Source organism: Struthio camelus, chromosome Z, assembly GCF_040807025.1.
Source record: "Struthio camelus isolate bStrCam1 chromosome Z, bStrCam1.hap1, whole genome shotgun sequence".
NCBI classification, from domain to species: Eukaryota; Metazoa; Chordata; class Aves; order Struthioniformes; family Struthionidae; genus Struthio; species Struthio camelus.
In genome coordinates, this window is record NC_090982.1 from 31,134,097 (window position 1) to 31,160,944 (window position 26,848).

At 38.0% G+C, this 26,848-nt stretch overlaps 1 protein-coding gene across 2 annotated transcripts; it reads right to left on the reverse strand.

Moving 5' to 3' along the window:
* On the reverse strand, positions 1 to 26,561 carry KIF27 (kinesin family member 27). 2 transcript variants are annotated; one of them, XM_068928093.1, is made up of 19 exons: positions 26,474 to 26,561; positions 25,458 to 25,753; positions 24,337 to 24,731; positions 21,394 to 21,594; positions 19,181 to 20,151; positions 16,096 to 16,236; positions 13,565 to 13,771; positions 12,849 to 13,024; positions 12,300 to 12,433; positions 11,680 to 11,835; positions 10,410 to 10,615; positions 9,424 to 9,621; positions 8,991 to 9,104; positions 7,716 to 7,892; positions 6,846 to 7,061; positions 5,518 to 5,724; positions 4,443 to 4,641; positions 3,796 to 3,960; positions 1 to 2,144 (listed from the first exon to the last, which is right to left on the reverse strand). In XM_068928093.1, the coding sequence occupies exons 3-19, from the start codon at positions 24,644 to 24,646 to the stop codon at positions 1,681 to 1,683; spliced, it is 4,242 nt and encodes a 1,413-aa protein (XP_068784194.1). In that variant the 5' UTR covers positions 24,647 to 24,731; positions 25,458 to 25,753; positions 26,474 to 26,561; the 3' UTR covers positions 1 to 1,680. The 2 variants fall into 2 exon arrangements, with proteins under 2 accessions (XP_068784194.1, XP_068784193.1); XM_068928092.1 differs by having other exon boundaries at positions 16,096 to 16,239.
* Between the last annotated feature and the right edge of the window lie 287 nt (positions 26,562 to 26,848).

Below are 26,848 nucleotides of genomic sequence, written 5' to 3' on the forward strand. Positions count from 1 at the left end.
TACATTTACTTGTTTATTGCTTTCTAGCTACAAACATTAAGTGAATAATAAATACCGTAATATTAAACTTAACATTAGTAGGATTCCCAGTTGTTACTTACATCACAGTGAAAAATATTCAAACAAAAAGGCCTAAAATCCTTATCTCACACTTCAGCTGAATAACAGGGAATAATTAAGTATAGTTGTGAAAGATACAATCATTTGACAGGTGAAGTGGTTTAACAATCTGATTATAAAATATTTTGCAGTCTACTCAAAATATTAAAATGTGCCATTTGATCATGTTGTAGCAAGACTTCTGGATGTGCGCAAATTTGCTCTGTGCTTGCAAGACGGAAAAAATGCAGTTCTTTTAAATCTACAGCCACACACTCTATACACAAGGCCTTGCCTAGACAATATCAGAAAGTGGTTTTAGTTCACAATATGAAAATGTCCTTTGCTAAGTACATCTAGTAATCTAAGACAGTACTTTCAAACATGACTGCTTAGTCCACCACTAGAACAAAACTAACCTTACTTTCAAATGTGCCATTATAGACAGAAGTGTTGAATTCATTTAAGTTTGGACATTCCGGACTCGGTCTTCAAGTCTGTAAAGCTACTAATTAGTTTATTTTTCTCAGTGATCACTGTCCTCTTACCAAAAGATTGCTTTTCATCTTGAACGGATTAGCAACAACAATGTCACAACAACAAAGAGATATGTGTAGTATTCGCTCGGAAACAGATAGGCAACCTAAGAGAATAATTTGCATTTATTCTAAATGAAAAGACATGAATAATTAGTATAAAGAAAAGAATAATACATTGGTCCATCTGGCTTACCTAAAAGGTGCTGAGTTTGGTCCTATATTTTCCCATTGTATTAGTACAGACATAAATATCATGCTTCAGGGTTGCCTAAGTGCAATTCTTACCCTCAGAAAAACTCCAGTAAACAAAACTAAAAAGTGAAATAAGTAATTGTCTCCCAATTTCACAATAAGACATAACACTTATTTTGCATGCAAAGTTTATTTTATAAAATATTAAATAATTTTAAGACTTTTGGCGCACACAGTAAGACTCTTAAATAAGAGTAATTAAATACTGTTAAAAAAAAAAAAAAAGTACTGTATGTTCCTTTTCAGGAACAAGTTTAGCTTTAGATACCAATTTTGATCTCAAGTGTGTCTTGTATAAAATGTATTATTAAAAAAAACACATACACAAAAAGCAAAGAATACAGAAGTCGGTCGTTACTAATACTAAGAGACAGTTTGGCAACTACATTTTCTAGCTATAGATCCAAATAAATTAAATAGTTATAATTTCTGACTCAATAAAGTGAAACAAAGTTGTTTTAAAAAAACCCTTAAATCATACAGTGCAGTTTCTGAAAAATGCGTATATTTTTTGAAATTGCTGCAAAAAAACCCCAACCAGTACAAATAATTTCCTTAAGGTTAAGGCATTTGTATGATATGCCTGTAGATAACTGTGCCAATTAAAATGCATCTCAGATTCCCAGAAGCTGTGGGAGCACAGCAAACACCTAATGACTTTATAGTGTGTCTAATAACTAAAGAACACTTACTCATTTATCCATGACTGCTAGTTAACAGGAGCATGAACAAAGACATCTAATACAATTACTTGAGTAGCAAGTGCTATTAACAATGCAACGAAGAGTAACTATATCTTAGGGACACTAGACTTTTTGTCCATCTCAATGGAGTCTGGAGCAATGAAACTGACACCAACTCCAAGGCTTGAGCGCCTCAAAGATAATTCAGAGGGAGGGATATGACGTAGCTCTCGGCGAGATAGTTTTACTGGAGTTGCTCCTTGAAACTGTGTTATGGTCTCTCTCCTCTGGGTGACTGAAAGTAGCTGAGGATGAGGTTTTGAAGCCTGTGTTTCATCTGTTCCTATTTTGTCATCACCACCGCTTGACAAACATGTTTTGCTACATCCAACTTCTGAAACGTCTTCTCTAAACTTGCACGAATTCAGCCATGCTCTTAAGGCATTTGTTCCGTCTGTTTCTTTAATTTTCCCCGGTCGACTTTTGGTTTCAGGGTTAGGTGTCCACTTGAAGTCTTCAGAAGCAACTTCTGATTCACCTTGACTGCGTGCCCTGTTACCAACCCCGTGATCTAAAACATAATTTACCAAGAGATAAATAGCTAAGAGTTACAACTCATGAGTACCTGCATTCAAGAAAAAGTTAAATAGCAAGCATAGTTTCACAACTTCAGTGGGCTGTCGTGTGAAAGTGGTCTAACATAACCATCACCTCACATTTTATCCTTCTTGTTAAAAAGTCTGTCATCTACAAAAACGTCAGGGTGATCATTTGCTTCTTTCCTCTGGCTAGTTGCTTGTAACATAAGCTTCATCATTGTCACTGCTGATCTATCCTAGTAAGCAATCTTAGGCCAACTGACTCAAAACATAGTCAGCTTAATTGTTCATATTCTCCAAAACAGTCATGTAACTACGCAAGCAAAACACACCGTTCTGCAAATGTGACTTTAACGTACATGTATGGCTTTTATTAAAGTTCAGCAATCAATTGTCAAAAAAGTTTTATTCTGTTGTATGAAAGCATGATTCAGAGTGCATTCAAAAGGAAAATAACTGAAAGCAGTGATACAAAAATATAGAGCACTTCTAACTCCTTCCAAAATATGCCAAAAAACGTCAGAAATGCACAGGGATCTTTTCCCTTCTACTCCTTGCCATAGTTTGGCTAAGATAGATGTTTCTCCATGGGGAAACATGTCCTGAGCTACATGCTTCTTTGTATACTGGACACAGAATAATCTTTCCCACGCTCTGTTAGGATGCAACCTCTAGAACATTCATGTTCACTACAGGACAGTGTACTTTATAGTAATGAATTTGTTGGCTCATTATCCTACCTAGAGGGCAAGTGCTGAGCCTTAATTCACTCTGGGAGGGGCAGGTGCATGATCAGCATCTACAAGTACAAAGGCATGGCATTGCCCAGAGTGGAAAGAAACAGAAGTATCTACTGGGAGGAAGAACCAGTCATGCTGAGCCTCAAAAAAAAAACACAAGGCCAAGAACGCTTCATTGTGCACTAGGTGGTGGCATTGAGAGGTGTGAGAACCAAAACAGTTCTTTCTCTCCCTACCAGAACAGCTTTATTATAGGCTTGAATTCTGGCTAGTAGGACAGGGAGCAAATAATAACTTAGGATAGCAATTGCTGGTCTTTTGAAGCACAAAATCACATTAGAAAGTTTGTCTTTACTACAGCTGTCTATAGCTTCTCTTTTCGCCTTAGTAAGGAATAAACTTTTAGCCACCAAAAACATGGAACTCTTCACTGGCAATCTCCTAGTGGGAAACTTCTAGGAAATCAAGTGGTGGGAGCAGTTAATTTTGTGTTTTAAACTACTACCATACATCTAAAAGAGTCTGAACAGCCCAACACCTGCAGCGGCATGCTACCATCCTGTTAGTTACAAAGTCATTCAGAGCCTTTCAGATAGTAAAATTCCCTTAACCGTAACAGTCTGAGATTGCAACTCCTGAAATTATGCTAGAATCCAAAGAAAACGGAACAAGAGTTTAAAGCGTTGTTGTATCATATACTGCTGGCGCTACAAACACATGCTATCTTGTACTTGAAACCGGAGGAAGATGTAATTAACCCTTTCCAGAGAATATATACAGTGCAGTAAGAAACACAGTTTTTCAATCCGATATATTCCGCGTGTAACTGTACTTCAAATGATCTACTGACAATTGCATAAATATTTTAAGATAACACACTTACATTTAGTGGGTGTCAATAATTGATGGGACGAATCTTCAACAAGTTCCTTCAATTTCTTCTTCAATTCTCTGCTGGTTTTCTTATAGAAAAATAAGTCTTTCTCCAGTTGCTGGACTTTTACTTCATATGCTTTCAAGGTTTCTGCAATACCTTCACCATCATGTTCTGTAACAAGTAAAACTAGTTTCAGAAACAAGTATGCATTGCATTTTTATATGCCAAAAATCAAGATGCCAAACCAGACAGAATATGTCCCATATCTTGCTGACAGTTTGCTTGCAGTATGTACATTTTGACTGTTATGACACAGGATCAAAAAAGCCATGCCTACCCTGCTCATCAGTTTTAGTACAAGTGTTTATAAGATCAAGATCAACAGGGCTTGTATCTTCCAACTTATTAACACCCAATTAAATATGAAAATATGACATTTCTGATACTGTTTTGAAAAACATTCAATTTTCTTTTTATACAGATACCTTGTTTCTGTTCCCCAGCATTCTATACAACATCAGAATTAGTAACAAACAAAATATCTGTCCCTCATGTATTACTGTTAAATGTGTTTTTTTCAGTTGAAATGCAGTATTTCTCAGTAGTGACTAAAGATAATATTTGCTGTTCAATCCCCCACAAGAAGCAAATACCTTTGAAATGATGCAGTATTAACTGTATTTTTTGCTCATGTTCTTTGTGTTGTACGGTCAGCTGTCTGTCACACTGTAGCTTGATGCGTTCAAGCGCCGATTCCAATTCACGTATTGCGTTTTCCTGGTCTATGACCTTCATTTCCTGTTCTTCAGTCTGCAGTTGTAATTTACGTTCAGACTCACGTAGACCAACAATCTACGAAAGAAATATACTTGTTTTGATTTATCAAGCCATTTTAACGAAGGCTTACAGTTCTGCTTATAGATTAACGTATACAAAAGCAACGGTCTCTATTAGCCTTAAGCATTGACTGGAAACAGACTTGCCTGCTGTGAGTTCACACTTCAGAAACAAGCTCTTAGCAAAGATATATTTTAATCACATAGACTAGTGTGTTTTTTTGTTTTGTTTTTAACACTATGCCCAGAATTTAAACTGATATAATAGAGTCTCCCTGATTCTGGAAAAATTCCAACTTGCATAGCACAGACAGCTTGTTCACAAGATCCTCCAGGTTCACCCAAGGTCACAAAGACGCACCATGTCCTAATGCATTTATTTTTTATGTTTCCAGCTGTCAATGCAATTCTTCAGTATGTGGCTGTAAACACTGCAGGCAGTATTTGCAAACAGATTGTATACTGGAGGGGGTGGAGGGCGGGGGAAGGGAGGAGGAAGAGGGGGATAAGAAAAGGAATACTAGCCTGAGCTTTATGAAGCCTACATTTGGGAAGAATTTCAATTTGACAGCAGTGTTTAAATACGTCATTGCTCCAAAAATTAGCAACACAGAATACTGAAAAAGAGCAAGGATATCTCCAAGTTAGCTGCACCCTATAGGCTACTGACCCCACAACAAGATATACAAACTTAAAATTTTAAGTATCCTACTTAGATTAATGTAAAGATTCCAATATCTGAATCAATACCAGACGAATATAACCTCAGCAGACTTTCACCAAAAGCCTGTTAAATTGAGCCTTACTTCCTGGTACCACTTCCTTTCATTATCTAGAATAACAACAGACAATAGACAGAAGGATAAAGTACCATTCATAAGTTAAAACAAACCTTGTTGAAATATTTGAAGAGGATAGCTCTGAGCTCAGCAGCAGATAGGGAAACTAGCTTTCCTATCACATTATCCTCACTCTGTGAGAGAATCTGAGAAGATGATCTAAGTAAGTGCTGGCGACTCTGAATACTTTCATTCTTGTAATCAATGGCAGCCTCCAAGGCTTCAATTCCTTCTTCCAGCTGGAAAAGGACATGCTCTTCCTACAGAGAAGCACAAGACTGAGATCTTTTAAAAAATGTGCGAAAAAACAATATTATTATACATAAGACATTCATTAAACCGCACTCTCCGGAGTGAGACTACTCTGAAGAGGAAGACAAACTGGTAATAGTATAGACATTGGAATGGAAAAAATACAAGATACAAATCTAGAGTGTTTGTCTTTTCTTTTTTTTTTTTTTGTTTGCCATGGTAGAGTTCCATTATACAGAGGTCAACCAAATGGTTCATCACCACAGAAGAAGTTACACTTCCCTTTTCATCCTTCCCTCATCCTTCCCTTCCCGCAGTCCAACTTCTATTATAATTTTTTTTTTTTTTTTGTGCTAGGTTTCTCCTGGATTAATGAATGAATAAGGTCACTAAAGAGCTTAGTGACTATAACTTGTGCAGCAAAATGGCAGAAATGCATGGCCTGGGGCACTACATGTAGAGGCTCTGAGGAGTGAAGCAAGGAGGGGTCTTTTTGGCACCTGCAGACTATTTGATCAGCTCAGCCACGTCCCCATGTTACTTGTCAAGACCTAGAAAGAATCTGTGCATTCTATATAAACTTACTGCATCTTTAACTTAATTATACTAATCAACTAAAATGTGGACCATCCAGGCAATACGGGTTATTTTCAATGTAAAAATATGAAGGCCTTCAGGTAAGGATTGCTTTTCACAAAATGCTTAAAATAAATAAATCAATCAATCCATCAATCAGGGGACATCACTATTAGAACATGGCAATGTACAATCTGTTCTGACACTAAAATATCTGCCTAAGATAAACTGATTAAAGCCTTCAGCTTCCTTATTTCTAATTACATAGTCCTTAGAGGCAGTGGAGTTTGTCAAGGCACGAGCTAAACTAAGTCCCTTTGAATGCAGATTTTGTTAGCTAGCGCATAAGTAGTGCTATCATTGCAGTATTCTAACATTGCTGTAAAAAAAGAAGAAAAGAAAAACAAACCAACCAAACAACAACAACAACAAAACCCCTCAGTTTCCTCGTTCTAGCTTACCTAGTATATGGAGACATTTTAGGTTATGATTAGAATGCCTTATTACACAACACTACCTAAAAGCTGTATTTATCTCAAAGGTGTTTATTTACCTCAGCTGACAAAACTTTACCATCTTTCAGTTTCTCATCCACACTGTTTCTTCTTGTGAGCAGCTCATCTCTTTCCTTCTGCAGAACCTGAATTTTTTCCAAAATGTCTTTCTTATCTTCAGTGGTGCTGTCCTGAAGCTGCATACCTTTATCACTCAGTTCCTGATCCAGCATACTTAAGCGAGTAGATAACTTTACACTATCTTTGTTCAAAGCCTAAAAACCAAACAGAAAAAGACCCCACAGATATAATACTCCGTCCAGAAGGAGCATGTATGTGAGACTGTACACAGTTCAAATTGCACATCCTGCAACGAAAGACTTGTCTGCTTCTTGCACAGAGGGACTCTAATTATATTGAGTAGATGGCTACCAAAAATTTCACAATATACTTGATGAAAGAAAACAGAGGAAAACACTTAACATCGATTTTCTACATACAAAAAGTTAAATAATGAGTTAGCCATCATGAGTGACAATGACACTTTAATTTCTATTAATTTTTGCTACTAAATATAAATAATGCAAAATGTTTCCCCTGTGCTCTCTAGTCTGCAAAAGAACTAAGTCATTTCTGGATATCCTGTTACGTAGTATTCTGCAATAACATAACATCCAAATTCAGATTTTTTTTTTTTTGGTTTTGTTGTCAGAATTTTGGAGAAGAAAGGTGAATAAATATTATTATTCTGTACTATCCACATTTAAATGTTGATTTACTCAAGCCACTCTGCAACTCAGTGGCAGTGCTAGAGACACAGGTTAGATGACTTGAGTCTGTTCTGCTATGTGGCTGTGGCTCCCCCCTGCCCCAGTCTTTCAGTTAGCACTACACTTGTAGTCAGTGTTTCACAGTGTTTCTTAGACCACCTGGCTAGATCTTAGTTTCTTGATTTCAAGGTGGCTTTTCTCCTGCAGTAATGCTTCTTTCTTGGTTACAATGGCTTCTCTTTTCTTTAAATCTTCTTCTAGTTCCGCTAATTGTTGGTGCTGTTGAAGAATTCTTTCCATTTCTCCATCCAGCCATTTCTTTTGTTCTTCTAATTTCTAAAATTTAAACAGAGATCCAGAGAGCTTTAACCAGAACTTTTTGGTTCGGAATTTTATATTTATGTTTTTTAGCTCTGTTAGAGTAATTGATTTCTATAACCGTATAAAAAAAAAAATCACTTCTAATGTTAACATTAATTTTGCAACAGAACGTCGATTCAGAATAATAAAGAAACTGGACTGACTTGAAAAGAGACTAAGCAGTGTTACTTCCCCACATCTTCTCTAAAAAAGTTTGTATCAGATGCCTTTAATGAGATGTAGAAACTATTCTTAAGAATAGCTATATAAATAAGAGTCCTATATATAATCATAGCAACTAGGTTTGGAAGCTAACACAAGAATTCTGCTAGCCCATCCTCACTGCATTGTAGTTGCTCCAGATCAGTTATTTGTGAAGAAAACAGTAAGTGCCAAGAAAGTGTGATGCTGAAAGAAATAAAACGAGAGCTCTGATCCTGCTAATACAGACCACTGGAAACTTCTCACTCCATGCTTAATCAGAGAGTATATCGCTGGTGAAGTTAAAAAAAAATGCCCTTATTTGTCTTTCTAAATTTCTTTTTGCCCTTAAAGATTTTGGATAACTCACAGAACTCCCATATTCCAATATCCAAATTTGGAATAATGTAGATTAACACTGTCACAGAGGACAACTACTACTCTAATGCTGTTAGGAACAATCAAACCATACAAAAACCTGCTAAATCAGTGAGGGGGAAAACAAAAAAAAAGAAAAGAAAAAGAAAAGAAAAAGAAAAAACACCAAAAAGCAAACCTTGAAACATTTGTTACAGAGTTCATCAGGATCATCCTCAAATCCAACAGACAACCAAACCTATGGAATTCTCAGGTTTCTGAATCGGCATCTTTGACAATTCATATGAAGACAATCAAACACACTACTGCCCCCTCCTTCTCTTCATTCCAAAAGGGTGTAAGAGCTTCTTGACTGTAGTCTCAGTTTTTGTTACAGCAAAAAGAAAACAAAGCTACTGCGGAATATCATCTTCCAAACACCTTACAGAGAAAAAATTTTTTTCCCTCTTTTTTTTTTTTTTCAGGGCCCACACAGATTTAGACTAGATTAGCTACCTGTAGCTTCTGTAAAGCTCCTGCTGAGTTATTTTTCTTCTTTTTAAATGCAGCAATCTCTTCATCTTTAAGTTTAAGAATCTTCTGTTGTTGCTCCATCTTTAGCTGGAGGTCCTATTAAAAAAAAAAAATCTATTTAATGTCAGAGTAAGTCCTCTCAGGTGTACAGCCTGAAATACTGACCTTAGGTTTATCAATAAAATTGCAATTCAGGGCTAGACATCCATTAACAAAACAAAAAAAACTGAAGAGAAAGGCAAATGAGAAGATATATGTAAAAAATATTTATACACAGTGTCTTTAGTGCACTCTTCAAGAAAGGGATTACTTAAAACTGCGGGAAATGTAGCAGTATATTTCACTGCCTTTGAGAAAACAGAAGCAAAATTGGCTGATCTCATTCTCTAGCATGAAGAAACAAAAAGAATCTTACTTTAATGTGTTGCTGGTCCTGCTGAATCTCTGCCTCTAGCATTTTCTTTTTTTCAGTCTCCTCACGCAGTCTTTTCTGTAGCTGAGTCTGCTGATGCTTCATCTGAGCCACATTCTGCTCAAGTTCTGTTGCTCGTCTCTCACTTTGGTTAGACAATGAAACCAGGGCCTTAGTGTCCTGTTTCTTCTTCTGTAAGGTCTGAAAGTTTATGGCAAAATTCTTCATTTCACTGTATTCTTACAGTCAACAAGGCTTAGTAACTTTTGCCCAAATTATCACTAATCATTCCTATGGCTTCTGAACCATCTGGTGACGTCAGCACAGGCAGAATTAATCTCAGGCACTGAGAAAAGGCCCATATACATGCAAAGACATAATGGAGTGAGGATGTCCCTGCCACTGCTAGTACTCAGCTGAAGCTGATAAACCGCTTAGCTCTTCCCCTATGGTGCCTACCCAAGCTCACCACTCCGCATGTGAGGCACAGAGCACCTAAGCTAGCCCCACACAGAAGTTGAACTTAGGTGTAGCAGACCTTAAAGCATGATGTCAGCGCCACGTGAAGTGACTGTATTGGGCCTGGTCTTACAAACATATCATCACAAACCTCCTTAGAGATTTGCTTAGAGCTGGAATTTATATAGTAATTTCTTAAAATGGCGATTTTATTTATGACAGGTAATTAAAAAAAAAAACTTGAAATAGTCTCCTTGCGTAGGTTCTTGTACGATACCACATACAATGATTTATGATCATCTCATGACATCCACCCGGACGCTTTTCTACGAAGAAAGTACTGTATGTATCTAGCCACATATGTTAAGAAGCACCGCAAGTATAATGATGTCAAATTTCTCACTACCTCCTTCAATCCAACCAGCTTCAATTGTGTAAAACTAGTGAGGATTTTACAGGGAGCATGTTAACATTTCAAAGGTGCTGGTAGGACAGGGATTTGCAAATCCTAATTGTCAGGTCAAAAATACCTGCACTTTCAACTTAGCTGCATCCATCTTCTTCCGAAACTCTTTCTGTAACTTGGCTTTCTCAGCAATGTCTCTCAGCTCCTTACTCTCCAGCTCCTGAAGCTGCTTTTGTGTTTCAGCCAGTTCCATTTTGGCCTGCTCAGATTCTTGCTCCAGTTTAGTTATTTTCAAAGAATATTGCCTGCTTACAGACTGAGCATCCTTACCTTAAAGACATCATATCCAAATAGTTTAAAAATAGGCGCCGCAGGATAATCAACGGAAAAGTAATACTTAAATAGGGAGTTGAATTATTACTTATTTAATTCTGCTTGAACCAACAATTTTCAGGACATTTTCCAACCCTAAAGGAACAAACAGTTCCTTTCCTGAAAATTTCAATCTACAAGTCTGACTCTGCGATAGAGATACAGAAGTCTAAAGGAGAATCCTTTGTGTGTCATCTGATATCATCTAGAGCACCAAATAAAGTGAAATTCTTCCACCCCCTGCAATTTTTGTCGAAATGGCTCCTTTGTATTTCATAAAGGCGTCCTCTTTTCCAGAAGGATATGCTGTTTGCTTATTACTCAACTTTCAGGTGAATAACCAGAGAATAACTTTAGATTGAACTTCCACCCTCTGATTTGTCCAGTTTGGGCAGTCTTTTTCACCGTTAGATTTATGGGGGCATAGAACCTTTCTCAATGTCAAGAGATAGTCCCAAGGGAATGCGTGCACAGGAGAAGAGTGTAATTGTAGGGGTTGAGCAGAAAGGTCCTTACCATCACCATAAGCTAGTTTCCGGCAGATAACGAAAATACTAGGACAGGTGCGTAAGGGATGTAGACTAACAGGGACATTGGCCTTTGCCCTCATTAGCTCCTGACTCCTGCTTCTCTGCTGCAGTGCTAGAAATACGTACATTCCCAGCACAATGTTGCATCTTCTCTCCTATCCTAGACACCACGTGACATATATATGTCCATGGAAAGACCTGTAGCACTAAGCACACATGAAAAATTACAATAATGAGCAAAGTGCACAAAAGCAAACACAGCTGCACATCATTGCACAGTAGTCCCTAATCCAAGTTTACAGCCTTCAATGCCATCACAGCAAATAATTCATAAAAGTTACAAATCTGTAACTTCTAGCATTACCTTGTGTTCTAGCATAAGATAATTACATAAAAACTAAGATAAGCAGAATTTCAGAAGTATTCTGTCTTCTTTTGCCTTATTTATTTCTGAACTTCTTCATTTTAATGTGCTTTGCAGTAGCCAGTTACCTGTTTTTACTAATTCCCTAATAAGTTCTTCCTTCATTTTGATGTTAAGTGCAAGCTCTCTCATTTTTTGCTTGGCCTCAGTGAGTCTCAGTTCTGAATTTTTTAACTTCCGCATGTTGAACACATGACTCTTCTGGAGGCTGTCAATCTCTTCACCTTGAAAGAAAACACAGCAATAGTGAGATGAAAGATCTGGAATACACTCTGTGTCCAAAGGACAGTGTTCTGGAACATTGTATATGTAGACTTCTAGTCTGAGAAGTGGTGGGGGGGAAACAAACCAAAAAAAAAGGAGAGAGTATAGTGCAAGGAGTCTTTTCCTGCTATCTGTATAAAAGACGGTAGGTCTAAACAGGGGGAAAAGAAAAGGATGACATTCATTAGCATTCCAAGACCATGAGTAGGAAGAAAAACATTATTTAAAAAAATTTCAGTGTATTTCTGACAAAATACTACTCTTTATTTTCTTTCTTGAAGGAGTGCTAAAGATTCATATCTAAACATCTCTGATGTGCGAAGCACTTGCTGGCTATTAACATTATTTAAGCATTAAAGTGATTAACAGAATCTTGCATATTCTGACATTGTAATATACTTCTCTCTCACAACTTCCATTTTACCTGTGATCGTGTCAGTCAGTACTGCAGATTTGTTGTGAAGGCTAGACTTGTCTACTTGACGCTTCATGTCACTTAGGTCAAGCGGAAAGCAGAGAGAAGCCTGTTTTCGTGTCCATGTGCGGTTTATAGAATGCCTAAGAATGAATGAAAACATGGTACATTCCAAAACATACAGGGATTGTCTTCTTTTAACTTCATGCAACAGTACATGATCTTAACACCGAAGAATCCTAGAGTGAGAAAACTCATATGGACATTTTTACCTTCCTTTTTTCCCCCTAGATCTTGTTGGTAGATTCTGGCCCTCAAACAACAACTGTGCAATGTTGATTAAATCAAAAGCTATGTCCTGACACACAGGTCACTGATAGAGTTTATTATACTTGTCCTGCATTATGCCAAGTTGGTCTCATAAGTTTAACTTAAGTAACATCCTAAATGGCCTCATAATATGGCAAGATTAGGCAGTAATAACTATATTTGATATAGATGTGTGTGTAAAAAAAACAAAACAAAAAAACCCTTTAAAGAACAACAAACAAATATTACTTAAATGACGTTTTCTTTTTGCTGTCTGCATTTCCATCCTCTTCATCGCTATGATCAGAAAGATGATAATGAAGGACTTCATCCTGATCTTCTATATAGCTCAGCATCATCTGGCTGCGAGCACGGAATCCTGCCATCACCCGGGCCAGGGAACAGGCAGGGGGGCTGGTATAGACCTGCCGAAAAACCCCCCAAAAACAAGCGGAAAAATCACTTGTAAGAATCCAGCAATTCTTCACCGATTTTTCAAAATTATCTCAGTTCAAAAGTGTTACCACTTGAGTTTGCAAGCCAAGGTTTTCTAGAAAGTTTCTGAACACCTCTGTAACAGAAGTTTTTGAGAGAGCTTAGAGAACTTGTTCCAAACACTAAAGAAGGCACTGTTAGCAACTCATTACCAAAATGTATTCCATGCCTCAGTACAGAGTAATCATTCATTTTTGGTAACATTCCATATTTGAATCCTCAAAAGGCTTATAAAAAAACAGAAAAGACAACAACTTTTATCACTCTAAGTGATAAATTTCCTCGGAACATTTTGGACTATCGCAGCATACCTTGTACAGCAACAAATTAGAAAGTAATTGTTCAAGGTCTTCAATGGGAAACTAAATGACAGCTGACAAAGCCACATAATTTCTCATGTCAACTCTAACACTCTAATTATAATCATTACAAAGTAAAGGAGAAAAATTTAAGATTTGGGCAGCCCTTACCTTTCGGGTCTCTGTCCCTGAAGGTGGATGAAGGGTGTGTAGTAGGCTCTTTGTGAGTGGGACGCTGTACGGCCTCCTTGCAGGCGCTGCACCAGCTGGCCCATCTCCACAGGCAGCAGAGAAGCCTGAAGTTTTCATAACTGTAAACTTCTCTAATTTTTCTTTTAGCTGATCAGTTAGGATTTGCTGTTCCACCATTTTCTCTTTCTCAAGGGAAAAAGAAAATATAAACCAAAACTGTTGCTGACCATCAGCCTTCCATCACATTCATCTTTCATAAATTCATAACGAAGATCACGAATCTTGTATATCACTTACCCTAAATTCTTCTGCAGTACATAAACATGCAAATTTTGCAACGAAATGGAAATTCTATGACATATCATTTTAATTACTATACCCCTAAACGCTAATAAGTATTTTTGAAGACTGTTTTTTTCTAGAAAGACCTATACTAGGTAAGTTACTTTAGCTTTATGGGGGAATGGCATGGGAATTCAGCAAAAAATATTTAAATGAAACACACAATCTGAGTCTAAATAATTGAACATGTACACAGGCATCCTCTTTGAGCAATCTCACTTTAAATATTATCTGTGTTAGCAAACAGATATATGCAACTGTTTGTAAAATCCCAGGACCATTTGTCTTAGGTACTTCTTCTTCCCAGCCTCAACTTTGCTAGCAATACTCATCTGGAGAATTTATTTATCTGCCCTTCCTACAGCAGTCTCTGTACATTGTTCAAAATTACACATCTTCCGTAAACTGATCTATAACATCAAGATTATATCCATTTTCAACTCTCTCCATTACTTCCACTTCTTTTCAGAGTGCCTCTAAAATCTGGCCTACCAACAAGAGAAAATATGAAAAACAGCTTGTGACAGTCAACTGAAGGTTTTTAATGACAGATATTTTACATTCTCCTATGCTGAATCATAAATTTTTCATTTATCTTTTACACCTTGTTTTCTGAGACTGCAAGTTCTTCCTGAGCACACAGACAATGCCCTGCAAATTGAAATTTTGTTGGAATACAATACTTATGTATGGAATGAAATATCCCTATGCCATAGGGAGTAGAATATCTAAGTAATACCACATTTTTATGATTTGGAAGCAGGAAAAGTCAACTGCATGGATCCACCCTGCAAGCTAGTCTTCGACTCCTTTTAAGACTCTTTGTCCCCAGTACGCTTGCACAGACAACCCCCCATAGTGCAGAAGCAATCATATAAATACCTACACATGTAAACATTTAAAACTAGTAGATGCTACTTTTACAACTCTGATCCTACCACGTATCACTAAATTACATATTTCTGTGAATGCTACTTCAAACTAGTTGACGCAAGTATTTACTTTTAATTATCCTACTTATGGTCATATAAGTTTTTAAATAAAAGGGGCAGTTTAGTAGACTAAGTACAAAACTGGTGTCTGAGAGGTTTCCAGCTCTTCTCCTGTCTCTGATACCGAACCGATCATGACTTTTAGCAAGTGTTTTACTCACTGTGTGACTATTTCTGTTCGTTACTGTGACCTGGTATATTCCAAAATATAAATCGTGAGCGTTATCTCAGGGTAATAACCTGCAACTATATTATATAGGAAAAAAATAAAACAAAGCTAGCCAAAGATGACAGAACAGAAAGAAAATAACAGAGGAAAGAAAAAGGTAATGAGTAGTATACTTACCTGTCATTTAATAATGACTCTCCCCAAGACATCAGCAAAGAAGAGGAAAAAGGAGAAAAAGTAAAACAAGGAGAAGAGTACTAGCTAGCCATGTTTATGCTATTTCTTCCAAAAGAGTAAAACAATATTCTCTCCACAACCATGTGATATGCAAAAGCAGGGGAAGATCAGCCACTCCATTTACGATCTTGTGTACCTTGGAATACTACATACTTACTACCCATCACCATCTCATGAGCAAGCAAACGATCTACAGAGGCAAAAGACAAGCAGTGTTTCCGCTATGTCACTCAGTTTCCTATAATAGTAAACGCTCAGAAACTTGGGATGAAATTCTGCCTTATAAAGTCAAAAGGCAACAAAATTTTACTCTCATAATTACTAAAGCTACAACAAAACATATTGCTATAGATCCTCTCAATTAAAGCACTCTATAGAATCTTTAGAATCCTTCAGAGACTTTTCAAATCTCGATTAATTAATAGCCCTGAAACAACCTAGAAACAAAACACACAGTGGGGATGCACGCTTGGTTTTCAGGAAGCACAGAGAGGTTGAATGATTTACCTAATGCCATACAAGAAGGCTGTGGCACAGCTAGGCTGGCATACAAACATCAGGAATCATAGTCTTGTGCTTCATCTCGTGCGTCATGAACCCAGCTCATTAAGCGATACAGGTCTGATTCAAACAAAACGCCCATAAGATTGTTGGATACTGATGTCCGAAAAGGAAAGCCTGAAGGATCTGCCTTGAAATAATGAATGTATTCACACATATATCTCATTTGAACCATCTTTACAAAGTCATATGTACCACAGGAAAAATACCTGTAATCTGTTTGTTTCTTGAGCTTCCTTTAAAGATTCCAGTTGTTCTTTGTTTTCCTGCATTAACGTCTTCATTTGACTCTGTAGTACTTTAAGCTCATGATCCTTCTGGCTAAATACTTCTTCATCCGTAACTAGAGCCTGCTAGATAATAAAAGGAAAGTTCAGTATTCTTGCAATTGGAAAACAGAAGAAACAATTAATTCATTTGGGATTTAAAAAAAGTGATCAGAACTGCCAAGTTTTACGGTTTGCATGGCAAATTCTCCAAGTGGCTGTGTGTTGCTTCTACTAATTATTTATTCATTTCTGTGTTTCATCTATTGGTTTCCTTCTGGCAAGTTTCCTTCTCCTAGTAGAAAAAATGTACCCATAATGAATGCTGCAGGATGAAGTGGGTATGTAAACACAACTATTTTCTTTATCGTGTGCTGTGAGATGTAGCCCTAAGATCTCAACATCAACCACAAGAGTAGTACAGTTCTCAAAATGAAGTAGTAAAGATGGCTTTCCACGTTCTGCAACTCAGATAACTGCCTAAAGAGACCATAAGACTCATGAAAGCCAAGTGCAAAGTATGGAAGCATCACCTTGTAGTGTTCTAAAGCTGGATAGCTATGCATAACTAGCTTACCTACATCTTTCTTCTAAGATGAGATAAATGTTAACACCTTTTAAGAATGCATTCAAGAACCTGATGTTTCTTTAGAAAGCAGAATCTTTTCCAAAGTCTACGTAGCAACACAATACCTTGCTTCTATAAAACTTAGCAGACATGTGTGTCCTGCCCCACCATGGTACCACATTTTCATTCAGAGCTGAGCCAACTACAGAAAAAAGAAGAGGAAATAAAGGCTACTAGTAAGGAAACTTGCATAGGTGTTAGCATGATGACAGAGTCAGGTAGGATACAGTGATACAAAAGCAAGCAGCATACTGTCCATTTATTTCTTTTTGACCTTATACAGTTGGCCGCAGGGAAGTAATATTTATGCATGCAATACCTGGAGCTACACCAAAACAATACATGTCGAGTAGAAGATATTGATCTTTAATGAAAACAGTGAATTCATCTATAGCATCTGTCACATCCAAATATTTTAGTTAATTTTCACTAGAGAAAAAGACACCTCCCCTCAGGATATTCATTTACCTTAATCTACACTTCTTCTGTAGGAAATTCAGGAACCCAAACAAAACAAAAATCAAAATAAGGATGCCACAGCTTACATGTTTAAGTGAAAAGTAAAATGCAACCTGCATATGTACTCGCCACTAAACACTGTAGAACAACAGCTTCCTAGTCTTTGCTGGCTCATGAGAATACTAATAAGCAAGTAATATATTTGGTAACAAAATACATTATTTCTGCTTACTCTGTTGGTCATAGTTAATTTTTATATTTCTGAGGTCACAAAAACATTAGAGGGAAGGATCCGGAAAGCTGTAGGAACTATTGGTGAAAAAGTATTTATTTCAATGTGCATAACTAAATAGCAGAATATTCCTGCCCAATATTTTTATTTTGCATACGACAGCACCAACATGAAAAACCCCACACAAACAAAAAACCCAACAACGTGTACACATAAGAATAAGTCCACTGTTTGCTATTAAAAACAGGTGGCCAGCTGAAAGGCAGCTCACACGTCTTTATTGTCCTGTTTGTTTTAGCCTCCCCCTAACCACCTGTTCCTGGCTGCTGCTAGCATACTGACCTAGGGAACCTTTCAGCTTAACCCAGTTCTTGCACTCTGTTGAACCCTGGAATCAGAGGCTTAAAATAAGGTAGTTACCTTACAGGAAGGTAATTAAGATGACAGTTTTAAACAGGAATTAAAGACAAGACAGAATGTAGATATGCAACTGCCTGATAATAATCTATATGCTTATCCGAATTTAGTGTGCGAATCGCAAAACAGGTTGGTGTTATAAAATTCCCATTTGTTGGAGCACAGCCTCCTTCTATTACGAGCCAGACTCAGATTAATTTTTTGGATATGTTCATGAAGATCTTTTCACCAGAACTTCATTCAAGTTCTAGTTTCAAACTAGCGTGCAGGAATTTCAAGTTACAAAATTAATTTTTAGTTGAGGCTCGGTTTATTGTACATTAATATCCGCATCATCTGAGATGTTTTGTTATTCATATTCAACATTTTAACTCAGCACATCCAAGATACACACTTCCTAAATGTATAGGGGGATGTCCCCAAGAAGAATTATGTATTTGATCACGTTTAAGTTCTGTGCGGAGACATTATCACGCTCGAGAAGGCTGAGAGCTCTTCTCCCCACAGATCATTGTCTGGCACCATTATGTGCTGTCTGAGAAAGCTATGTCAGAGTTACCAGCATGAGAGGATCCTCATGCAATAGCTGCATGCTGAGAATCCCACATCTTGTTTGAAACTCTCACCTCGGCTGGAAAACTGTTAAAGAAGCAGGATGGCACCAAAAAGCACAAAGTTGATCTATAACTCAGAAGCAAGTGTAAGAAAAGTGATGAGAAAGAAATCTGTAAATAGTTTAGAAACTCAGTAAGCTAAAGGCCTGATAATGAAAAGGGAGGTGCCTTTGGCAGAAACACTACAGGAACACTGCTGAAGAAATAGGGGCTAGGAAAATCTGATTTAATAACATGAGATAAAATACCTACAACTCCATAGTACTATGAACTTAACCCTACGGTTCTCTGTAAGTGCACTGATACCAGCAGAGTATCTCCACTGTAATTACACCTACAATACTTCGGACAGACTAAGTTGTTGACAGGATTTAAAACAAATGATAAGTTTAAAGGACAACTGGAACTATCGTAGCCTAAAACCAAAAAACCCTAGCAGATAAAACAGCTCAACCCGCATAGAATCATCTTAAAAATTACTTGCCAAAGTATGACATTTATCTACCTCTCTCTACCATGATGAAGTTGATACTACAACCATCCATTCAAGTACAACTATTCCCCAGGGGAGCAGGCAAAGAGAACTGTACCAGATTGTACAAACTTGAATTTCAGTTTTAGCAGACGGCCCTTCCACATAACGTTATCTATTTAAATAACCAGCTTGTAATTAAATACCTGGCATTTTTTTAGTTCCCTCTTTAGCTGAAGAATTGTAGTATGATGGGGCTCTTCTTGGTTGGTTCCAGACCCTGTACCGACCTGCTGCATGGCGAGCGCTTCTTTCCTTACTTCCTGTACCATGGTGATCCAGCCCTGCAACCTGTCCTGCTGACTTGTTCTTAAGCTAGTATCATCCTTCAAATCAACGAGGAACGGGAAGACTTCATCTAGGCAATTTCTGTAACGGAAGCACTCAACCTGAAGCTGAGTGACCTGCTCTTCAAGTGAATTGATTCGAGTCTTTTCTTGATTCAAGTCTTGTGAACCCTGATTAGCATGATTACTAACTTGCTGATTCTGCAAAGCTTCTCGAAGCAATTTGATTTCAAGTTCCATTTCATCAATCCGGTCTTGATCAGGGTTGTAGTTTACAACCGGTTTATTTCTAATATTTTTGGCTCTGTTGGCATATTTGAGGGAATTCAAAGATTCATCAAAATCTGATGAGGATGGACTTATACATGTTATCATGACAGTCTTGGCATTCCCTCCTAGGGAGTCTTTTAGAATACGAGTGATTTTAGCATCCCTGTATGGAATATGTACACTTTTCCTCTTTGGGTCTCCAAGGGCACTGATTACGTTTCCTAAGGCTAATAAACCACTATTGATCTGAATGGATTCTTTGAACCGTTCACCAGTATTTCCAGTCTTTGTTACCCTCTCTGAGCCTGCCAAATCCACAAAATGGAACTTTGAAGCAATCATCTGGACTGACTTCCAAGATGAATCTTGTGCAGCATCAGTATTTTCTTGAGACTCTGCAGATTGTTTCTGACAAATGCTGATGGTAAAAATGGCATGAGATCGACTGGAGTGCTCGTTCATTTGCGTTGTGCCTGTGTGACGAGCTGCGTTGCCACCTTCCAACAGGCTAATCACTTCATCTGCACATTCGACATGGTATTCCTTGGCACCAACAATCACTTCAAACACCAGACCAAACAAATGAAGAACAGTAATTAATTCTAAACTGTCAGCTAAAGTTTACAGGAATTATGGATAGTCAAGCCACAGTCATGATCCAAAGAAAGATAAAAGATTGCATTATTATGAGCTCACAGCACATACCTAAAGGAAAATAAGACATTAATATTTGAAAAGCACGAGGTACAGCACATTTGAAACCTACAGATATTTAATATGCGAGTGTACCAGGTTAAAGCATTTGAAACAAATAATAACTTAAGCATAATAAACAGCTTTAGTCATTTGCATATTACCAGATGCAATTTGCAATCTAATGCTATCCAGAAAAATAATATGTGCAATCTCAGCTTAAAGGGTATTTTTCCAGTTTAAAAAAAAAAAAAGAAGTAAAGTTTATAATAGGAGTGATTCCTAAGCCCTTGTAAGAAAAGAATTCCTATTTTGCATTGCTGCAGGTAGTAGGGCCTTTTGGACGGTTACCTCTTTATGTGAATAATCTAATAACGTGAAAATGGTAATGACTATTCCTACTAGCATATTTTTGTCCATAATTTTAATAAAGAACAGAAAGATCTTACTCTAGCAGGTACATGATCTACCAAAGCTGACTGAAACCACATGGAAAAAGAGCAATAGTTTAAAACATGTTGCTGGATCATTGTGAAGCAATGATATTACCCACAGGGAAGGTTTTGCACTAAGTAAATGTACATACAGCGCCTTTTTCCAACTGCAGACAAGAAAGCCATGCCAGCTCAGTGCAACACTGTACTACTATTTAAACAAACAGAACAACTAGAAAATAAAGAATAAAGAGAGAAAAGCAGATCACAATTTCAGAATAAAACATCTCTGCTGTGGATTCTTCTAGCATTTTCCTGTAGTGAATAGGAGGACGATGGGATAAGTGTTAATTTCAAAGCTTCCAAAAAAATATCAGATGCTATCCTTAACGAGATGTTCTCCTTTCTCCTATGCAGTTCACCTGGAAACGGGGGCAGATATTTACACTATAAATGGCTTAGCCATTATAATTTTTAAGTGAGAAGCAAAGGTGCAATCTTGTAATACTTACTCAAGTGAACAATCACATTTATGTCATTGTGTTCTTAGGCAGAATTTGCAGAAGCAGTAACTTTTTCTCTAGTATTAGTAATCAGTAAATTCTTTTCAAGAATAATCTGCATTTCAGCCCACAAATGAAACCAAATGCACAAACTGTAGAGCTGATATCCTACCTGTATTTCCCTTTTCATCTTCTCGGATATGTAAATCTTTCACAGAGGTCTCCAACTCCAATAAATCTCTAAGTTCCTCCTTGTAAACTTCTATATATGATACTTTCACACTGAAATCAATGTTATGGTTTTCAGAGATATGCTGAAATAACTCCTGAATAGCCCGTGGGATAATGCCTTTTTCATCTTCTGCAACTGATGCTAAAACGCAAACAAAGACGTCACAGAAGCTTGCAGCCACTCCACCACAGAAATTACAAAGGCTGAAGACAGAGAGAAGCCTGTGAGCTTTATTACTTAATACACTAAGGTATCTAAAGCGTTCAGTGTTCCCAGTGATTTATATAAATACTTGCATTTCTGAGGATCAGAAGATTTGTCTGCACGCATTAATAGGTTTCAAAGTTAAGTTCTGAATAACTTTATGCTAAATTCCAAAAAACCAGGAAAAACATGTAGTCTGCTTTAACCCTGTACTGCTCAGAGGACTTTGTTCATTCCAATTCATTATGTGTAGTAACAGTATCAGAAAGGTTTAGAAAGAAAATCTACAAGTTTCATTTCAGTACAGTAAAGACCACTAGTAACTTGGTGAGACAAGATTTATGACCAACATCTATGATAATTTCCTATTTTTTTCAAAGTACATATGGATTACTAATGCCCAAGTCTGCTTTTTTTTTTTTTTTTTTTAAATACTCAGCCCAGGGCAATGCTTTCAGAAAGAGTTTTTGGTATTTACTGAAGAATATGGAAACTGACTGCACGTCCATGGGAGGTTACTAAGTATCTTTCTTCTTTTTACCAAGGAAATGAAGGGTTGCTCACATCTAACTCTGAAATTAATAAACGTATGAAAAAGCTAGAGTTACTGAGCTTTGAACAGTGTGGCATCCCCTACCTAAAGAATTTAGTTAACCGTGGTGCTTACAAGAATGTTAAATCACTACTGCTAGAGGAAAGACAGCATGAAGTTAAAACAGGCAGAACTAAATATAAAGAAGATTTTAATACCTACCGAGAGATTTACAATTATCTATTTATATCTACTTGGAAGAGTTAAATCATAAATAAAACTACCATGTAACAATTTGGTATCTTGTATGATTATTACAAATACTGCCTTAAAATGCAAACATTGTAGCAAAGAAAGGAAATCTAATATTCAAATAATTAATTTTAAGAATTGACATGAAATCAAATATTACAGTCACAGTTAATCCAAAGGATTGTCCGTACTGTGGAATAACACGTAGATTACCAGCTGACACACTAGTATGTACAAACAAGCAAACAGTCTACCTAGAATACTGAGCCACAAAGAAGTATCTTACAGTCTTATTCCTATGGGAATTCCTACCTTGACATCACATTCTAAATGGAATTACATTTCGATAGTCTGATAATTCAAGATAAGGTCAGAGGTAACTGGTACAGCTACTATTTAAATTGCTGGATTTGGCAAAATAAAGTATAATACAATTACATTAACATAAATCATCTGCTACATTACTTTAAATCAGAATCTAGTCCCAATTCATTATTGTAAAACCAGTTAAAAAGTATTTCCTTTTATTAGCCATCAGCAACTGTACAGATGGAGGAGAAGTTAGGCTCATAGATAAGTTGAGATACCTCAACTGATACACTATTACCTCTTTCTATTGGTTTTGGCATGGAAATTACACTAACATAGAACTTTTACTACGTTCTGCGGATACAAGACTGAGAGAAAACTGAAGTTACTAAAAATTATGTTGAGAAAAACAAAAGAAAAAGCATTATTTAAAATGTACTAGCAAATTAACAATACTATTTCAAATCTTTTCTTTATAAGAATATACACTTTTCAGAGATGACAATTCAGATTTTCAAGAATTACCATGATGGATACCTAGGGCAATACTAATCAAATGGGGGAGTGGTCTGGAGAAGGGATGGAGATGACACAGACTGTTCTGGGGAGGATAAGAGAGACCAAGAAAAAAACCTACTCAGCCTTTGTCCTTCTGCTGATCTCTTTCTTATCTGTCTTATTAAATAGAAGAAATTGTTAAACTTCCGAGGAGCGCAGGGAAGAGGACCCAAAGCTTGTGATATGGGACTTTGTAGAAAGGCAGAAAGAAAGAAAGAAAAAGAAAATAGCATACATGCAGGAGCTACAAAGGTTTTCTGCAAAGTACTACAGAAAAGAGTAGCCCAATCTCTAGCGCATTTGAGAATTAATGGCTTGGAAACACCAAATTAACTAAACAGAAAAGTTTCACATATCTGCTTTTAAAAAAGTGAAATTTAAATATGAACAACAAAACGAGTGGGTAAGCAAACAACTGATTGCCTGAAGAGACCTTTTAAAGGTAGGGTAAACGTAACAAGACTTTCCAGATAGTGCATGTCGGAAAGTAATGCTAGCCTAAGTTGCACGTTAAAATGGAGAATGTTAAAGAGCGCTTTCTCAATTGTATTTTTCTCAGATATCTTTGGTATAGCCTTAATTATGGAAAATCTGTGTTTAGAATAGGTCAATTATCGCATAAACTTTGGAAGCACTTTTTTTAACCATACTTTTTTTCCCCATTATGCCTTAAAAATTTTTTTATTAGTAGCACTATGCTTAGGTAGCTTACTGACACACCCTATGGAAATTGCTAGAACACAGAGAGCGGGCACAAAGACTCTCTCATCTAAAAAGGCCCAACACAACTATTCACTGAAAGGCAATAACAGGGAAAGTTAAGCAGGAAATCAAAGATGAAGAAAAAAGTAAGGTGTACACAAAGAAAAAGCTAGCAGCTAATCTGATCTAGACACTGCAAATTTTTCAAAATATAACTGCTGAGCAAAGCTATTTCAAAACTGCAGAATCATCTGCCATGTATTAAATATTTAAGCAAACAGACTGATCACAAGCCACAAAAACAAAATAAACTTTCTACCACCTACCAATGTGACCTCCTCCAATGGTATAGGTCTTCCCAGAACCTGTCTGTCCATAGGCAAAGACTGTAGCATTATATCCCTCAGTCAAAGACATTACGAGAGGCTTAATACAAGTGGTATATACTTCTGCTTGGGTTGAATTTTTGCCAAACACAAAATCAAAAGTGAAGACACGATCTTTTCCGATGATAATTTGCTGTGTGTTTGGGACGAATCTCACACACACTTGATGATTATGAAGAACTTCCTTAGAAAGCAGAGGCCTAATCCGTACTGCAACTTTAACTGGAATCTCCTCCACGCCAGACTCCATCTCTGTGCTCTCCACTCACTATTCAGGGAAGCACTAAGAAACCCGTTGCGGTCCCTGTCTTCACCTCATTCTCAATCGTCTGTAACTAAGGAAAAAAAAAAAAAGTTTTCCGAGTTAAAAATTAATTTCCTGCTGAAGTACAAAGTTGAAGAGTTTTCTAAAAAATACATGAGCACAGTTACACTCTAAAAAGTAACTGTAGTAAAAAGCAGCTACATTAGTAACTGTTAAATCAATTTATAAATTAATTTTGCCTCCATTAGTTTTTAAGGTAGCAGACTTAATCTGAAGTCCGAGAGTCACCTCCTCTTCTGTTTGAGCATAATATAGTCACGTGAAGCAACAGTATCATAAGAGTTTGTTAACGAACTTTGTTGAAGAAACATATGCTCAAATGAATCTACTTATTTTCCTATAGCAGCATGCTACATGGCAACAGAAATCAGTGAAACAAAACATTTTTCTCTCAAAATTGTATGTATACATGCACACCCACACGTGCTTTAAAACTCTTCTACTTAAGAAAGGCCAAGCAGTCCATACTTGACAAGCACAAAGCAAGCAGTTGTGCTGCCTACAGAGCAGGTGCGACTTTAAATACATCCAATAATTATACGTAAATTACTCCTCTGATTTTAATCTGCCTGTTTAAGCATATCTAATTAATAAAAACTATGTATATGTTAGCCAGCATAGTTCCTTATAATATCCCTTACATATTAATTCTTACAATGTAGGGACTATACAGTCCCACAACCACCAAGACCAAGCTTTCTTGAAAGCTATCTTTCAGGAACTTTCAAAAACTCACCGATACCAAGTGCTGCTGGGTTCCAAACATATCATTTACTTTCGCTCATTGTAAGTTTACTTGCAACACAAGGGAAAGTTTGCTGAACTTCCTGCTTGCTAAACTCCCACACACTGCTTTCAAGAAAGCTGTATTACTGAACTGGCAGGACTCCTCCAGTAAACACCTGAAATTCAGGTTTGTTGAAAATATAACCAGCTTCACGTATTCTTTTGTGGTTGCAAAGAGAGGGGCTTTTGCATATCATTTTATTCCATTTAGCTTGATGGAGGACTTGTCCATTCAGAGTTGTGAACCTGTTTGGAAATTGAAAGAAAGTAAAACCCTATTTTAATGATTGAGTAGAAGAAAAAAAATCCAAAGGAAAGCGTGAGGCTGAAATAAGCCTCATGTCATAAATAATACGGTGATCAGAAACAACAATTTAAATTTACTAACTAAAAATTCAAAACACATTTTGATCATTTGCTGTTTTTACTCATCCAGGCAGCATCCTTTGTATCCACAGGCGAGTACTGCTTTAAAATGCCGGCATTCTGCCTTTTCGAAAGCACACTTCAAACAAAAACAGCTTAAAACAAGCCACGCACAAAAAAGAAATACTGTTCATTGTGCATCATAAAGTAACGCCACGAAACGTGAGAATCGGAAACAGACGCCTGTTAGAGAAATGCTTTGGTGCCGGACGACGTACGCTGCCGGTTCTTAAGCAGCGGCAGATGCACCGGCAAGGCGCGGGGCCGGCAGGAGCAGCCTGCGGCTGGGTTCGCACGCCTCCTACGCCTGCGGTGGGCTGAGGCGCGCCTTGACTCCCAGCCCGGCGGAGGACGGCGACCAACGCCGGTCCCGGGACTGCCTCGCGCCGGCAGCAGCGGCGCTCCGGGGCCGCGCACCCCCCGGCGCCCGCTCGGCTCGGCTCCGCGCCGCCGCCGAGGCCCGCCCGGGGCCGCCGCGGGGGGGGGGAGAGGGAGGCAGGCAGGCAGGCAGGCAGGCAGGCAGGCAGGCAGCGGACCCACCTGCGGCGGCGGCGGCGGCTCCGGGCCTCTGCCCTTGTTTACGGCTCCTCGCTAGGCAACTGCGGCGACGTCCGGCCGCCCCGCGGCGCCGCCCCGCGCCCACAGCGCCCCCGGCGGCGGGAGGGGCGCGCTGCCCCCGGCGGCGCCCCCCCGCCCCCGCCCCGTGCCAGCCCGCGGGCGGAGCGCGGCAAGGCAGCGGCGGCGGCAGCGGCGGCGGCAGGGGCGGCCCGCAACCGGTAACGGCCGCCCACGCCCCTCGGCGCCCGGCAACCGCCACGGAGAGCGCCCCGGGGGCTCGGCAGGCTCCCACTCAAACGCGGGTATGAGTTACAAAGCAAGTTACATCAGCGCATTTAATAATCAGACAGTCAGCTC